A 16,957-nucleotide genomic window follows, 5' to 3' on the forward strand; every position below is an offset into this window, starting at 1 on the left:
ATGGCGGCGGCCATAGACGAACACGATTGGACGGCAGGAGGTCCTTCCGGACCCCCGCTGGACTTTTGGCAAGTCTCGTGGGGGTCAGGAGGCCCCCCACAAGCTGGCCAAAAGTTCCTGGAGGTCCAGCGGGGGTCAGGGAGCGATTTCCCGCCGCGAATCGTTTTCGTACGGAAAATGGCGCCGGCAGGAGATCGACTGCAGGAGGTTGTTCAGCGAGGCGCCGGAACCCTCACTGAACGACCTCCTGCAGTCGATCTCCTGCCGGCGCCATTTTCCGTACGGAAACGATTCGCGGCGGGAAATCGCTCCCTGACCCCCGCTGGACCTCCAGGAACTTTTGGCCAGCTTGTGGGGGGCCTCCTGACCCCCACGAGACTTGCCAAAAGTCCAGCGGGGGTCCGGAAGGACCTCCTGCCGTCCAATCGTGTTCTTCTATGGCCGCCGCCATTTTTCGGCGCCATTTTGGAAAATGGCGCCGGCTGAAGACAACAAGATTCAGGAGCAGGAGCCCGTTCCGGACCGCTGCCGTTCCGGACCGCCGCTGGACCCGCAGGTTATTTAAGTCATTTGGGGGGGGTTCGGGAGGGTGGGGGATTTAATTTAAAGGGTCGGGGGTGGGTTTTAGGGGGTTTTAATGTGCCGGTTTTGCGATTTTTCGATTTTTCGATTTTTCACGATTTTTCACGATTTTTCACGATATTTTACCCCCCCAAACGGCAACAATACGATTCCCTCCCCCTCCCAGCCGAAATCGATCGTTAAGACGATCGAGGACACGATTCACATCCCTAGTATTTGGTGTTTGCCTAAAAATTACATTACAAAATGTTTCTATTTTTCTAATTATCAAAGCATAGATATAATCCTGTTAGATTCTCTAAAAGTATTAGCAACTTTGTTTTCACTGCAATGGTTAATCTAATCATGGAATGAGCAAATAGAGAAGTGTACATATATTTAAATTCAATGGGTGAGATGCACAGAGTTTCCAATTTGCACATGAACCAAATGGAGTAAAACTGTTAATGTATAGAAGACTTTATAATTCTCTAGGTAACTGATGGCACTGAATGTAGACCATACAGCAATTCAGTCTGTGTCCGGGGAAAATGCATTCGAACTGGTTGTGATGGTATCATCGGATCTAAGCTTCAGTTTGACAAATGTGGAGTGTGTGGAGGAGACAATTCCAGCTGCATAAAAGTTATGGGAACTTTCACTAAGAAAAGGTAATGGTTATACAAGGAAATGATACTGCTACATGTATTACCTAGAGGAGGGATTACTAACCACTCTACTACACACAGAAATCAATAAATATTGTAGTATTTACAGGCAACAATTACTGCTATAATATAGGCATTTTTAATATCAAACCAATTTCCTGTGAATTAGTGGGTTTATTTTTATTTTAAATGATTAGAGAATCAACATCAAACATATGCACGTAAATAGAATAACAGCTTTTATGTGAATTATTTATTTATTTCAATTTATAACCTGTTAGGCACCCTGGCCGCGGGCCCACGCAGCTGGATCTCCTTACCCCAGGGGGGCGAGGCCGTGCGCCTGACCCATCCTTTGCCCGCAGCCCGCAGAGATGACATCAGGCGAGGCAGGTATATATATATACCCTGCCTTGCCATTTTTCCCTTGCCTTGGCAACAGGTCCCGCTCCGCTCCAAACTGCTGGTTCCTCTGTGTGTTCTTCATCCTGCTCTGTGTGTTCTTCATCCTGCTCCATGTGTTCCTGATCCTGCTCCGTGTGTTCTTCATCCTGCTCTGTGTGTTCCTGGCCCTGCTCTGTGTCTTCCCTTTCCCGTTCCAGCTCCTCATCCTCTCGGCTTGATTTTTCTGGTTCTCGACTCGGCTCACCCCTGGATTCTGTGTTGTCTGCTGCCTGCCCTGACCACTGGCCTGCTCACCGTCTCTCCTGCTAGCTGCCGGCCCTGATCTCTGGTACGTCCAACCTTCCTTCCGCCTTCTGCTTTCAAGATCGCCTTAGTCTGGAGACCCGCTCCTAAGTCCTGCCGGAGAAGGTACAGAGAAGGGCTACCAAAATGATAAGGGGAATGGAACAACTCCCCTATGAGGAAAGACTAAAGAGGTTAGGACTTTTCAGCTTGGAGAAGAGACGACTGAGGGGGGATATGATAGAGGTGTTTAAAATCATGAGAGGTCTAGAACGGGTAGATGTGAATCGGTTATTTACTCTTTCGGATAGTAGAAGGACTAGGGGACACTCCATGAAGTTAGCATGGTGCACATTTAAAACTAATCGGAGAAAGTTCTTTTTTACTCAACGCACAATTAAACTCTTGAATTTGTTGCCAGAGAATGTGGTTCGTGCAGTTAGTATAGCTGTGTTTAAAAAAGGATTGGATAAGTTCTTGGAGGAGAAGTCCATTACCTGCTATTATGTTCACTTAGAGAATAGCCACTGCCATTAGCAATGGTTACATGGAATAGACTTAGTTTTTGGGTACTTGCCAGGTTCTTATGGCCTGGATTGGCCACTGTTGGAAACAGGATGCTGGGCTTGATGGACCCTTGGTCTGACCCAGTATGGCATTTTCTTACGTTCTTATGTTCTTATGGCCCTGGCACCCAAGGGCTCAACCTGTGGGGAATGAGGGCATTTATAGGTGAAGGTCCGGTTGGGTCTCCTCCACTTGTTTCTGCCTCCCAACAACGAGGACTTATAGGAGCCCCTCTCCTATAGGTGGCACCAACCTCGTCTCGGTCCAAGGGTCCACCACTCCGCACAACATAACCTACATGATTACCTAAATTATCCATGTGAGATTTAAAGCAATAATAAAGCATAATAAATTTAATGCTATTCAATGATCATAATAAAAATAATATCCTATTTTACACAAATCTAATCAATAATACAATCTGCAAATAATGATAACTTATGCAACTCCTTCAGTATCAATTCTACACAGGCAGATCTAAACAAATAAAACAAGTAATAAAATAAAAATTAATTAAAAGCCTTTAAGAAAAGCCAGACCTTCACAGCCTTTCAAAATGATAAATAATCATTGAAAGATTTAGTTTCAATAGTTAAAGAATTCCAGAGATGAGGAATAGCACAACTAAAAGCCTTCTCACATATTACCTGTAGTAAGCTCCAATCCCACCAACTAACCAAGCTCAGGGTTCACTGGGAAGTACCAGGGCCACATTTTGACATATGCTCCCAGGTTCTTTTCCTAATTGGGTTTCCTAGGGGTTTCTTGTGGTTTTCTACAGTTATCTAGCACAAACACACACAGTGGCTGATATTCAAAATAAATTATTTTACTGAAACTTGATTGAAGGAATAAAATCACAGGTGGTTCACTATTGTATGATGCACATCAGTATAGAAATGGAGGGAAGGACTATATGGTCAGTTTTCCAAATGGAAGAAAAAAGAACTGTGACCTGTGCTATTCAATATTCATAAATGATCTGGAAAATGGAACAACAACTAAAGTGATCAGATTTGTAGATGACACAACATTATTCAAATTTGTTAAAACAGCAGCAGATTGTGAAGAACTGAAGAAGGACCTTGTGAGAGTAGGAGACTGGGCAACTGAATGGCAGATGAAAAAGGGCAAAGTGATAGGGAAAAATAATCCCAACTATAGGTACATGATGCTGGGTTCTGTATTGGGAATCACTACCCAGGAAAAGGACCTAGGAATCCTTGTGGACAATAGATTGACATCCTCAGCTCAGTCCACAATGATGGCCAAAAAAGCAAATAGAATGTTAGGAATGATCAAAAAGGAATAGAGAATAAAACTGAAAATATCATGTTCCTTCTGTAACGAGTCATTGGTGCAGTATTGTGAGCAGTCCTGGTTGCCACATCTCAAGACAGAAATAGCAGAACTGGAAAAGGTGCAGAGGAGGGTGACAAAAATAATAAAAGGGATGGAGCATCTCTCCTATGATGAGAAGTGCATAACACATCTCAAATAAAGTCTCATAAGGCATCCAGGAAAAGCAATAACCTTAAAGAGAGTACCTGGAAGGCTATGACCACAAATGCTCATAGTTTGGGAAATAAAATCCCAGATCTGCAGGCCCTAATGACTGAGGCAGAATTGGACATTGTTGCTATCACAGAGACATGGATCACAGAATCTCATGATTGGGATACAACAATACCAGGCTATAACTTGTTAAGGAAGGACAGAGAGGATAGAAAAGGGGGAGGTGTGGCTCTTTATGTCAGAAACAACATCCAAGCATCTGAGCTGCAAGGAAGTTGGGGCAAGGAAGAAGCACTATGGGTCGACCTAAAAAAATATGACTGAGCATCCATTTATATTGGAGTGGTTTACAGGCCTCCAAACCAAAAGGAAGAGCTGGACAGAGATCTGGTTGAAGACATCCATAAGATAGGTAAGAAGGGAGAAGTGGTGATCGTTGGTGACTTTAATATGCCAGATGTAGACTGGAAAATCCCATCTGCAGAAACTAAAAATAGTAGAGCGATAGTGGATGCCATGCAAGTATCTTTGTTCAAACAAATGGTATTGGAACCCACGAGAGAAGGAACTATACTCGACTTAGTGCTCACTAATGGAGATAATGTCTCCGATGTCCAGGTGGGCACCCACCTCAGCACCAGTGATCATCAAACGGTATGGTTTAATATCACTAAAAAAATAGGGAAAAGAACCACAAAGACCCGAGTTTTACAGTTCAAAAACACAGACTTTGAGGAAATGGGGAAGTACCTGGAGGAAGAACTAAAAGGATGGGAGAACGAGAGAGATGTGGAGTAGCAGTGGACCAATCTAAAAGGAGCAATCGCCAAGGCAACTATTCTATATGTTAGAAATGTAAAGAAAAGCAAAAGAAAATTGAAACCTATCAGGTTCTCAAAGGAGGTAGCTGACAAAATTAAAGCTAAAAGAACAGCATTCAAGAAATATAAAAGATCCCAAAGGGAGGAACACAAAGAAGAATATCTGATTCAACTGAGGGAGACAAAAAAATTAATCAAGTTGGCAAAAAGTCAAGCAGAAGAGAGGATTGCCAAGGAGATAAAAAATGGTGACAAAACATTTTTCAGATACATCAGCGAAAAGAGAAAAGTCCATAGTGGTATTGTGAAATTAAAAGGTGGTAATGATCAATGTGTGGAGAGAGACGAAGATATGGCAGAAATATTAAACGAATACTTCAGTTCTGTGTTCACTAAAGAAGACCCTGGAGAAGGACCATCTCTACACAACAAGAAACTGGAGGGAAGTGGAATAGATGAAAATCCTTTTACAGTAGAAAATGTATGGCAAGAGCTAAAGAATCTGAAAGTGGACAAAGCCATGGGGCCTGATGGGATTCATCCAAGGATACTGAGGGAGCTCAGAGATGTTCTGGTGGGTCCGCTGTGTGACCTGTTCAATAGATCCCTAGAAACGGGAGTGGTACCGAGAGATTGGAGAAGAGCGGTGGTGGTCCCGCTTCACAAGAGTGGGAACAGAGAGGAGGCTGGTAACTACAGACCGGTTAGCCTCACTTCAGTGGTGGGAAAAGTAATGGAGTCACTACTGAAAGAGAGAATAGTGAAATATCTACAGTCCGGAGAATTGATGGACCAGAGACAACATGGATTCACCAGGGGAAGATCCTGTCAGACAAATCTGATTGACTTTTTTGACTGGGTAACCAAGGAATTGGATCAAGGAAGAGCACTCGATGTCATCTACTTGGATTTCAGCAAGGCTTTTGATACAGTTCCGCACAGGAGACTGGTGAATAAAACGAGAAGCTTAGGAGTGAGTGCCGAGGTGGTGACCTGGATTGCAAATTGGTTGACGGACAGAAGACAATGTGTGATGGTAAATGGTACTTTCTCTGAAGAGAGAGCGGTTTTAAGTGGTGTACCGCAAGGATCGGTGTTGGGACCGGTCCTGTTCAATATCTTTGTGAGCGACATTGCGGACGGGATAGAAGGTAAGGTTTGTCTTTTTGCGGATGACACTAAGATCTGCAAGAGTGGACACGCCGGAAGGAGTGGAGAGAATGAGACGGGATTTAAGGAAACTGGAAGAGTGGTCAAAGATATGGCAGCTGAGATTCAATGCCAAGAAGTGCAAAGTCATGCATATGGGGAGTGGAATCCGAATGAACTCTATTTGATGGGGGGGAAAGGCTGATGTGCACGGAGCAGGAGAGGGACCTTGGGGTGATAGTGTCTAATGATATGAAGTCTGCGAACAATGCGACAAGGCGATAGCAAAAGCCAGAAGAATGCTGGGCTGCATAGAGATAGGAATATCGAGTAAGAAAAGGGAAGTGATTATCCTCTTGTACAGGTCCTTGGTGAGGCCTCACCTGGAGTACTGTGTTCAGTTCTGGAGACGTATCTACAAAGGGACAAAGGCAAGATGGGAAGCGGTACAGAGAAGGGCGACCAGGAAGGTGGAGGATCTTCATCGGATGACGTACGAGAAGAGATTGAAGAATCTAAATATGTACACCCTGGAGGAAAGGAGGAGCAGGGGTGATATGATTCAGACTTTCAGATACTTGAAAAACTTTAATGATCCAAAGACAACGACAAACCTTTTCCGTAGGAAAAAATCAGCAGACCAGAGGTCACGAGCTGAGGCTCCGGGGAGGAAGACTAAGAACCAATGTCAGGAAGTATTTCTTCACGGAAAGGGTGGGTGGATGCCTGGAATGCCCTTCCGGAGGAAGTGGTGAAGTCTAAAACTGTGAAGGACTTCAAAGGGGCGTGGGATAAACACTGTGGATCCATCAAGTCTAGTGGGCATAAATAGAGAGGAGGCAGCAAACACTGCACGGAGCGGCAGTAGCCACTGAGGCATTCACGGAGCGGGATGCCAGTGGCCAGTAGTTGGTGTTCCACTTTCATGCAACAAAACACTGCACGGAGCGGCAGTAGCCACAGAGGCATTCACGGAGCGGGATGCCAGTGGCCAGTGGTTGGTGTTCCACCTTCACGGAGCGGAAGGATGGAGGGCTGCCATCTCAAAAAATAAAAACCAAACAAACAAGCAAACAAAACAGGGGTGGGTAAGGGGCAGGGGTGAGGCCTGCTGGTTGCGGCGGTTGCTACCTCTGATTGAGCTGGATGTTCACTAGGATGGCGCTGCTCTCTGCATTGGTGGAGGGGTGGAAGGGAATTGGGGCCGGAGGGTGCTGGAAGCCAATAGAGACGGGTGGGAGGGAGAAAAAAGGGAGAAAAAAAATGGATAAACTGCGTAGCTTGCTGGGCAGACTGGATGGGCCGTTGGTCTTCTTCTGCCGTCACTTCTATGTTTCTATGTTTCTATGAGAGGCTACACAGGCTAGAGCTCTTCAGCTTGGAAAAGAGACGGCTGAGAGAGGACATGATAGAAGTTCATAAAATCATGAGTGGTGTGGAATGGGTAAATAAAGTACAGTTATTTACCCTTTCAAATAATACTAAAACAAAGGGACACTCCATGAAGCTAACAACCAGCTGATTCAAAATAAATCGTAGAAAGTACTTTCTCACTCAGCGCACAATCAAGCTGTGGAATGTTTCCAGAGGACGTGAACAAGGTGACTATTTAATCTTTATTAAGTTTTAATCATTAACATAAAGTATGATTACACACCTTAAATTTCAGACATGGTATTAACAAAAGTTTATCTCCAAAGAGATTTCTAATAATTTATTTACTAAACAATTTAATTTTCAGAAATTATCATCATTATAATATTTTTACTAATAGAATAGTTTTCCTCTCTTATTATACCATTGCCTGTTTCACTATGTAACGAAAGAGAACAAAACAAACAAGGAGCAAAAAAAACTTTCCAAACTTATGCAGTCAAAAATAAGAGAGTAGTGGGATCATCTATGTATTACCGACTTCATTTAACGAATCCGGTTCCATAAACACATATCTATTATTTTCAAAAGTTAGAACACATTTGAATGGATACTTAATCATCACTTTTGCACCTATCAGGCGAGCTCTAGGGCAGAGATTTAAAAACATTTTCCTACGTAATTGCATCTCTATAACAATATCTGGATATATCCAAATCTTTTCTCCAAGATACAACTTATCTCTATTATTTGTTTCTCTTGAGTTGTTTCAAGGAAACCTGTCAAATTTTCAAGAGGGGTTAGTGATTCTGGGCACTCCCCACGTCCTCCAGTGCCCTCTATCTCAGCACCACCTCTCTGTGAGGGTCCAAAGAGGTAATATGCCTTCAGTATATTAGGCATTTCTCCACTTGAGAAGGGCAAAACTTCCTGGAAATATTTTTTTAGTTGTTTCTTAGGAGAAATTAATTTACATTTGGGGAAATTAATTATCTTCAGATTATTATATCTAAGATTGCTCTCCAATCTCTTTTCTGCTCTAGATTCCCCCTGAATCAGTCCAGTTTGTATTACCTTCATCTGTTTTATTTGTGTATCCATTTCCTGGATCTTAGTTGAATTAGTTAAAGCCACCGGGCTCACCAGATTAATCTGCTCTTGCGATGCCTTCATTGTTGTTGACAAGGAAAATATTGCTTTCTCAAGAATGGAAATTCCATTCCATAAAACATCTAATGTAACCACATCAGGCTTATTTATCAATTTTAATTCTGGAACAGTTACCGGTTCAAGCAGTTCAGAAGTTTCCCAAGGCATCTGATCCGTTCATCTCCTTCCCTGAGTGGCTGCTTCAGGCAGAGAACTGCCGGCTCCGCTCAATGCTCCAGTTTAGTTACCTCAAGGCGATTAAGGTCTCCTCGCCTTGGGTCGTCTTCGTCATGCCTGCAGCCTCGATCACTTGTTCCTTTTCTTGCCACTTCGGCATTAAGGATTTCGCCAGCTCTGTCGCTCCAATGAGGACGGGAAGTGAAGGAGTATCCAGCGCTCCAGGGTTCAAAGATATTTCATCGAAATGTACGGAGTTTTGTTCCTCCTCCCGTACTTGAGCCGATTCTCCTGGAGTTTCTCCCACAGCAGAGAAAAACTCCTGAATTTTCATCTGACTGGAGGTAGGTATAAGGGGGGCCAAGGTTCCCTCCCTCACCTTCCCCTTCCTTTTGGTATGCAGCATTGGTGAAGAAAGCAAATTTTAATCCACAAAAATCAGGAGCTCATCTGTGCGCTTCCTCTCTTCAGGCCACCATTTTGTTCTCTCAGCATAGTGGCGTTTAAAAGAGGTTTGCACAAGTTCCTGGAGGAAAAGTCTATGACACATTACTAGCCAGGGAGGGTAAAGAAAGCTTCTGCTATCCCTAGGAAAGAGTAACAGGAATTTGATCTACCAGGGGATGTGGTAAGTGCAGTTAGTGTAGCTGGGTTTAAAAAAAGGATTGGATAAGTTATTGGAGGAGAAGTCCATTACCTGCTATTAATTAACTTAGAAAATAGTCACTGCAATTACTAGCAACAGTAACATGGGATAGACAGTTTTTGGGAACTTGCCAGAAAATTATGGCCTGGATTGGCCACTGTTGGAGACAGGATGCTGGGCTTGATGGACCCTGTTGCGTCCGTCGGTCTCAGACAGCTTCGACCTCTGTGCCTCACCTTTCTTCCTTCTCTCTCCTCAAGCCTTGGGAAGATGGCTGCTGCCGCGTCTTCATGCCGCTCTCTCCGGTGTCTCCAGATCGACAATGGCGACAGTGTTCACCATGATTTTCCTGAGAGCCTCCTAGGGTGCGTGCGTGCACGCCACGCACGTCTATATCCACATCATGGCGGGAACCTCGGGGGTGTCCCCTCCGAGTGATGTCATCACATCCTGGTATTTAGCCTGCCCTTCGTTTGCTAACAAACTGAGTTGGCAAGGATTTGAATGCCTCCAGTCTAAGCTGCTCTGCCACTTTCCAGCTGCCGCAGGAATCTCTCTCTGCCCTTCAGGGTAATTCTTCACTAACCTGGGTACCCGCTTCTCGGGGGTCCTTATGCTCTATTTCAGGTACCTATCTTGGGATACCGGGTACTCGCTCCATGAGGGCCTGCTTTCCCTAATCTAGTGCCTGCCACTGAACAATTTCTGCCTGCCAGGACCTTCTACAATACAGCTTCTGCTTCAGTGAGTATTAACCTTTCAGTCTGTCTCACCTTCAGCTTCAGCTGCCTATCACCTACTCGAATGTGAGACTGGTCTCCTCTGCTGAGGACCCCTGGACTATTTTACTGGACTACCTTCACTGCTGCCCGCCCCGGGCAGTACCATCAAGCTGTATAATAAATACTACTTCTCTGTGTCTGCATGTATAGAGTCTAGCCTAGTACTGTGGTTCCTCACAGGAGGAGTGGGAGTGGCCATCACCACAGTACCCAAGAATCCACTCCAGCACCTCAAAACCATAACAGATTGCTAACTCCATGGATTCGGCTCAGCTCACCGCTTTGCAGGCCATTCCGGGCCTGGCCCAGCGAATCTCCGAACAACAGAATTTGTTAGACAACTTGACTGTTGCCTTTAATCAGGTACACGCACATATGAATACACCGGCTGCCGCAGGTAAAGAAGTTACACTGCCAGAAGTGACGGTCAAGTCTACAGTGCCTCTCTCTGCTCTGACATGCTTCGCGGGTGAAATTTGGAAGTGTAGAGGAATTATTAATCAATGTTGCATGCACTTTTCCCTGCAACCTAACCATTTCCCTACAGCATATGCCAAGACCACCTATATCATTTCGTATCTGGATGGAAGAGCACTGGCTTGGGCCTCACCACTGTGGGAGCGTAATGACCCTATCCTGAATGCTCTTGCCGGGTTTCTTGAACTGTTTAAGTCTGTATTTGATGACCCTGCCCAGTACTCGCTAGCAGGATCAGCTTTGGTTCATCTAAAACAAGGTAACAAACCTTTACCAGACTTCGCCATTGAATTCAAGACGTTGGCTTCTGAATTACATTGGGACCCTAGATGCCTGAAAACCCTATTTTTTTAAGGTCTGAACTCCTGGTTGAAAGATGAACTGGTGACTCGTGAGATGCCCAAGACCTTAGCAGATCTTATGCAGTTGGCAGTAAAGATTGATAGCCGAATTTGCGACAAAGTTCAAGAGGTCAAGAGTCCCAGAAGACCACTCCACGAAGAGATTCGTGCCAAGTCTGTACCCAGGCCTACACTCCCAGGGCCAGCTGCTGGTGAAGAACCAATGCAATTGGACCGCAGTCATTTGACTTCCAAAGAGAGATGATTCCGAAAGAGGTTGGGACTATGCATGTATTGTGGACAAGCTGGTCATGCTGTACAAACATGTCCTATATGTCCGGGAAACTGGCAGACCTAAGTCCTGTGGGAGGACTCTTCTTAGGTCTAACTTCACCCTCTCCTCCACTCTCTCTTCCAGTATCTTTAATCTGTGGGCCTTTAGAATATCAGACCCTTGCCTTAGTAGACTCTGGGGCAGGGAGAAATTTCATTTTGAAACGTCTAGTGCAACATTTGCGGATCCCTACCACTACTATGACGCCTCCATTACTATTGTCCTCTATTCATGGAGAGCCCTTACCGGGTGAAGTAACCCTGCTTACAGAACTAGTGAGCCTGCGTACCAGTGCTCTTCATACAGAGACTATTTCCTTCTTTGTGCTAGAGAAGGCCATGCGCCCTTTGGTACTTGGGCTACCTTGGCTGCAGAAACACATGCCACAATTCAATTGGACCGCTTTGGAGCTTTCACGTTGGGGTCCAGACTATCATGGCAAATGCTTAATGGAAGTCTCTCCAATACCATGCATGCCAACTACTCCGTTGTTGTCTGGGTTGCTGCCTCAATATGCATCTTACGAAGATGTATTCTCAAAAGAAGCCGCTGATGTATTACCTCCACACAGATCATACGACTGCGCGATTAATTTGAAGCCAAATACGGAGCCATCCAAAGGAAGGGTCTACCCCTTCTCCATAGTAGAGAATAAGGCGATGTCGGAGTACATCCAGGAGAATCTCCAGAAAGGCTTCATAAGACCCTCTAAGTCTCCTGCCGGCACAGGATTTTTCTTCGTGGGGAAAAAGGACGGAACGTTACGTCCATGCATTGACTACAGAGGTCTGAATGAGATCACCATAAAGGACTGCTACCCATTACCACTCATCTTGGAGCTATTTGATAGGCTACAGGGAGCCAAGATATTCTCCAAGCTTGACCTCAAAGGAGTGTATAATTTAGTCTGCATCCGCTCTGGTGATGAATGGAAGACGGCTTTTAATACCCGGGATGGACACTTTGAATATCTGGTGATGCCCTTCGGTTTGTACAATGCCCCGGCTGTCTTTCAAAACATCATGAACAATATTCTGCATGATTACTCTACCAATGTGTTATTGTCTACTTAGACGACATCTTGATATTTTCTCAGGATCTGCAATCCCATCAGGAAGATGTCAAAAGAGTTCTGCAGAGACTTTGCAAGAACCGCTTGTATGCCAAATTGCCTAAATGTGAATTTCATAAAGAATCCGTGCCTTTCTTAGGTTACATTGTCTCAAACAATGGTTTCCAAATAGACCCTAAAAAGCTTGAGAGTATTCAAAAGTGGCCACAACCCACGGGCCTAAAAGCTCCAAGATGATTTTTGGGATTTACCAATTACTACCAGATTTTTATTAAAAATTACTCTTCATTGACTGTTCCATTAACAGCAATGACTAAGAAGGGAGCCAATGTTGCTACTTGGTCTATGGAAGCTGTGACTGCATTCCAGAAGTTAACAGACACCTTTCAAAGCAAACCATGCCTACGCCATCCGGACCCTACTCGACCCTTCATTGTGGAAGTTGATGCCTCTGATGTGGGTGTAGGGGATATGCTACGCCAGACTGGTGATTCAAAGATGTTGCACCCCTGTTCATTCTTTTCCTGACACTTCTCACCAGTTTAAGAACTATTGGCAATAAAAATGGCATTTGAAGAATGGTGCCCCTGGCTTGAAGGTGCACAACATCAGATTACTGTTTACACTGATCACAAAAATCTGGAGTACCTCCATCATGCTCAACGCCTCAACCATAGACAAGCGAGGTGGTCCCTGTTCTTAAACAGATTTGACTTTTTGCTGAAATATCACCCTGGTGACAAGAATGTCAGAGCAGACGCATTATCTCGCTCTTTCCTCTCAGAGGACGTACCTGATGAACCCCAGCATATTATTGACCCGAAAAGAATGATTCTCACAGCTACACATCCAGTACCTCCGGGCAAGACCATTGTACCCTGCAATATAAGAAATAAATTGCTAAGATGGGCTCATGATTCGAAACTGGCCAGACACCCTGGTCAATGGCAAACACTGGCCAAGCTATAAAAGTATTATTGGTGGCCGACCATGAAAGAAGACATTCTAGCTTACGTAGCCTCCTGTTCCAATTGTGCCAGACAAAAACCTCCGCCCAGACATCATTGGAGCCTGCTTCAACCTTTGCCAGCACCGGATGAGCCCTGGACCCATATTGCAACAGATTTTGTGTTGGACCTGCCACTTTCCGGAGGTAACAATACCATTTGGGTTACAGTGGACCAATTTTTTAAGATGGCTCACTTCATGGCTCTCCCTGGCTTGCCATCAGCCATGGAACTTGCTAAGTTATTCATCAGTCACATCTTTCGCCTACATACCATGCCTAAACATATTGTTTCTGACAGAGGAGCTCAATTTACAGCAAAGTTCTGGAAAGACTTGTGCAAGAAATTCGACATCACACTTGACTTCACCTCTGCGTATCATCCTCAGTCGAATGGCTAAACTGAGAGAATGAATAGAACTCTCAAACAGTTCCTCCATGCCTATATCGGTTCATGACAGAATGACTGGGCTGAACTGTTGCCCTGGGCTGAATTTGCCATCAATTCCCATCCAGTGTCATCTACTGGATCTACTCCATTTGAAGTGGTCTACAGATGACAACCTTTACCACTTCCACTTTCTGTGTCGTCCCCGGTAGCTCAATCTACTGTCAAAAATATAAAGCAGCTCTGGAGAAAGACTAAAGAGATGCTCCAAAAAGCAGGACAAAGAGCAAAGAAAGGCTATGATGCTCACCGAAGCAAGGCTCCTGAATTCCAGCCTGGAGATAAGGTTTGGCTTTCTACTAAACATCTGAGACTTAAGCTTCCATCTGCTCAATTTGCTCCTCACTTTGTTGGACCCTTTCCTATTCTCCGACGGTTGGGCTCACTCACCTATAGTCTGAGACTCCCTCCAGCTATGCGGATTCACAATGCATTCCATGTTTCACTTCTGAAACCGCTGAGACCTTAGCGAGTTTTCCACCAAGACACCTGAACCTACTCCTGTTGATTGAGAAGAAGACATCGAGTATAAGGTTGATGCCATCCTTGATGTAGGAAAGAGAGGCAGAGTTTGGGAATATCTCCTGTCATGGGAGGGATACAGAGCAGAAGAAAACTCTTGGAAACCATTGGCTAATATCATGGACAAAGAGATGCTTCGTCGATTTCATCGATCGCATCCTCAAAAGCCTAGACCAGGTAGGGGGTCTGGAGGGGGCCCTTTGAAGGGGGGTACTGTTGTGTCCATCGGTCTCAGATGACTTTGACCTCTGTTCCTCACCTTTCTTTCTTCTCTCTCCTCAAGCCTTGGGAAGATGGCTGCTGCTGCATTTTCATGCCGCTCTCTCCGGCGTCCCCGGATCGGCAACGGCGACGGTTTTAGCCATGATTTTCCTGAGGGCCTGCTAGGGTGTGCACGCGCACACAGCACACGTCTATATTCACGTCATGGCGGGAACCTCGGGGGCGTCCCCTCCAAGTGACATCATCACATCCTGGTATTTAGCCTGCCCTTCATTTGCTAACAGACTGAGTTAACAAGGATTGGAATGCCTCCAGTCTAAGCTGCTCTGCCGCTTCCCAGCTGCCGCAGGAAGCTCTCTCTGCCCTTCGGGGTAATTCTTCACTAACCTGGGTACCCGCTCCTCGGGGGCCCTTATGCTCTATTTCAGGTACCTATCTTGGGATACCGGGAACTCGCTCCTCGAGGGCCTGCTTTCCTTAATCTGGTGCCTGCCACTGAACAACATCTGCCTGCCAGAACCTTCTACAAGACAGCTTCTGCTTCAGTGAGTATTAACCTTTTAGTCTCACCTTCAGTTTCAGCACTCAGGATTTACATCCGGGACCTGTCCCTGCTACGCCACACTGTCTGTCACCTACTCAAAAGTGAGACTGATCTCCTCTCCTGAGGATCCCTGGACTACTTCACTGGACTACCTTCACTGCTGCCTGCCCCGGGCAGTACCATCAAGCTATACAATAAATACCACTTCTCTGTGTCTACGTGTATAGAGTCTAGCCTAGTACTGAGGTTCCTTATGGGGCTCCTCCCCATGGGAGTGGCCATCACCGCAGTACCCAAGAATCCACTCCAGCACCTCAAAACCATAACAGACCCTTGGTCTGACCCAGTATGGCATGTCCACATGATCCTGAGCTTGATTGACCTAAATACACCAAGCTAAAATTAACCTGCTAAGCAGCCCCCCCCACCCTTCACCAGAAGAGGTCCTCACTGAGCCATGATCTCTCTCAGTTTAGCCACCTACTTGATGACTCCATGACACAGCAAGTTCAGCTCTATTTAAGCCTGCCTCTCCTAAAACAGTGTTATGACTTGAGAGGTGGACCCTTGGTCTGGCGAGGAACCAAGTCCCCTCGTCGGTGGGCGAGGCCACTCACAAAGGTCACGGGAGGTACTAGACGAAGATCTGGATGCAGGCGCCTCCTGCAAGTCATTTTGTCCAGATAGCTGGCGCCTCCAGCAGGTCGAGAGAATGGAAATGAGTACCTCAGGTGGGTCGTGAAAGCAGAAACTGGCGCCTCCAGCAGGTCATAGACACTGAAGAAGAATCAGAAGTCAGTCCAGAAAACATGCACCAACGCACTCCACCGCCAGTCCAGGGGTCGAGAGCCAGAAGAATCCGCAGCCAGTCCAGGGGTCGAGAGCCAGAAGAATCCGCAGCCAGTCCAGGAGTCGAGAGACAGAAGAATCCGCAGCCAGTCCAGGGGTCGAGAGCCAGAAGAATCCGCAGCCAGTCCAAGAGACGAAAATCCAAGAGGGTCCGCAGCCAATCCAGGAGTCAGGAACCAAACAGGAATGTAAGCCAATCCAAGAACAAACACAAGCCACCAGGAACCAGAACTAGAGCCCCGAAGCCAAGGCAAGGTCTGAAGGCCCAGACCTTGCCTTAAGTAGTGCAGGCAAGATGGAGTCCACAGGAAGGAACCCCCTACTTCCTGTAGGGGTTCCTTTAAGGCTGGGTACTTGCCGCCCGTGTGGCTCTAGGGGAACTCCGGGGGGCGTGGCGAAGACGCCGCGGCCATCTTGCAGGGAAGCAATGCTGCCTCGGGAGCAGCTTGCCGATGACAGCCCCAGCGCGGTGAAGGTGAGTGACCGACCCCCCGGTCGTGGTTTGCCACGACCGGCGGTTACAACAGTACCCCCTCCTTTAGGCCTCCCCCGAGAAGGCTTGAGCTTTCCAGAGTGACTGATGTGAAAATTTTTGAGGAGATCCTTGTCCAAGATGTTTGCAGCAGGCTCCCACGAATTCTCCTCAGGTCTGAATCCCTCCCAAGCCAGCAGATACTCCCATTGACGACCTCGCCTCCGGACATCAAGAACTTCTCGAACTTGATACGTATCGTCTTCCGCCCTTACAGAAGATGAGACAGGAACCTTCTGGGAGGGCCAGCTGAGTATCAATTAGAGATGTGAATCGGAACCAGAATCGGTTCGGATTTCAGTTCCGATTCACATCTCTATAGATGTGAATCGGAACCAGAATCGGTTCGGATTTCAGTTCCGATTCACATCTCTAGTATCAATGGCTTTAAGAGAGAAACATGAAAGGAATTGTGAATGAGCAGAGACGCCGGAAGGCGTAATCGATAAGTCACTGGTCCCAATTGCTTGACTACTGGGAAGGGACCAATATATCGGGGAGCCAAACGCATTGA

At 46.0% G+C, this 16,957-nt stretch overlaps 1 protein-coding gene across 1 annotated transcript in view; it reads left to right on the forward strand.

Annotated features, from left to right (window-relative positions):
• Positions 1-16,957, forward strand: part of ADAMTS5 (ADAM metallopeptidase with thrombospondin type 1 motif 5) — a 228,756-nt gene that overhangs the window by 198,048 nt on the left and 13,751 nt on the right. The window contains 1 exon segment of the mRNA XM_029578186.1: positions 1,057-1,232. Coding sequence (XP_029434046.1) covers positions 1,057-1,232 — 176 coding nt within the window.

The sequence above is a fragment of the Rhinatrema bivittatum genome, chromosome 15 (assembly GCF_901001135.1).
Source record: "Rhinatrema bivittatum chromosome 15, aRhiBiv1.1, whole genome shotgun sequence".
Classification (NCBI taxonomy): domain Eukaryota; kingdom Metazoa; phylum Chordata; class Amphibia; order Gymnophiona; family Rhinatrematidae; genus Rhinatrema; species Rhinatrema bivittatum.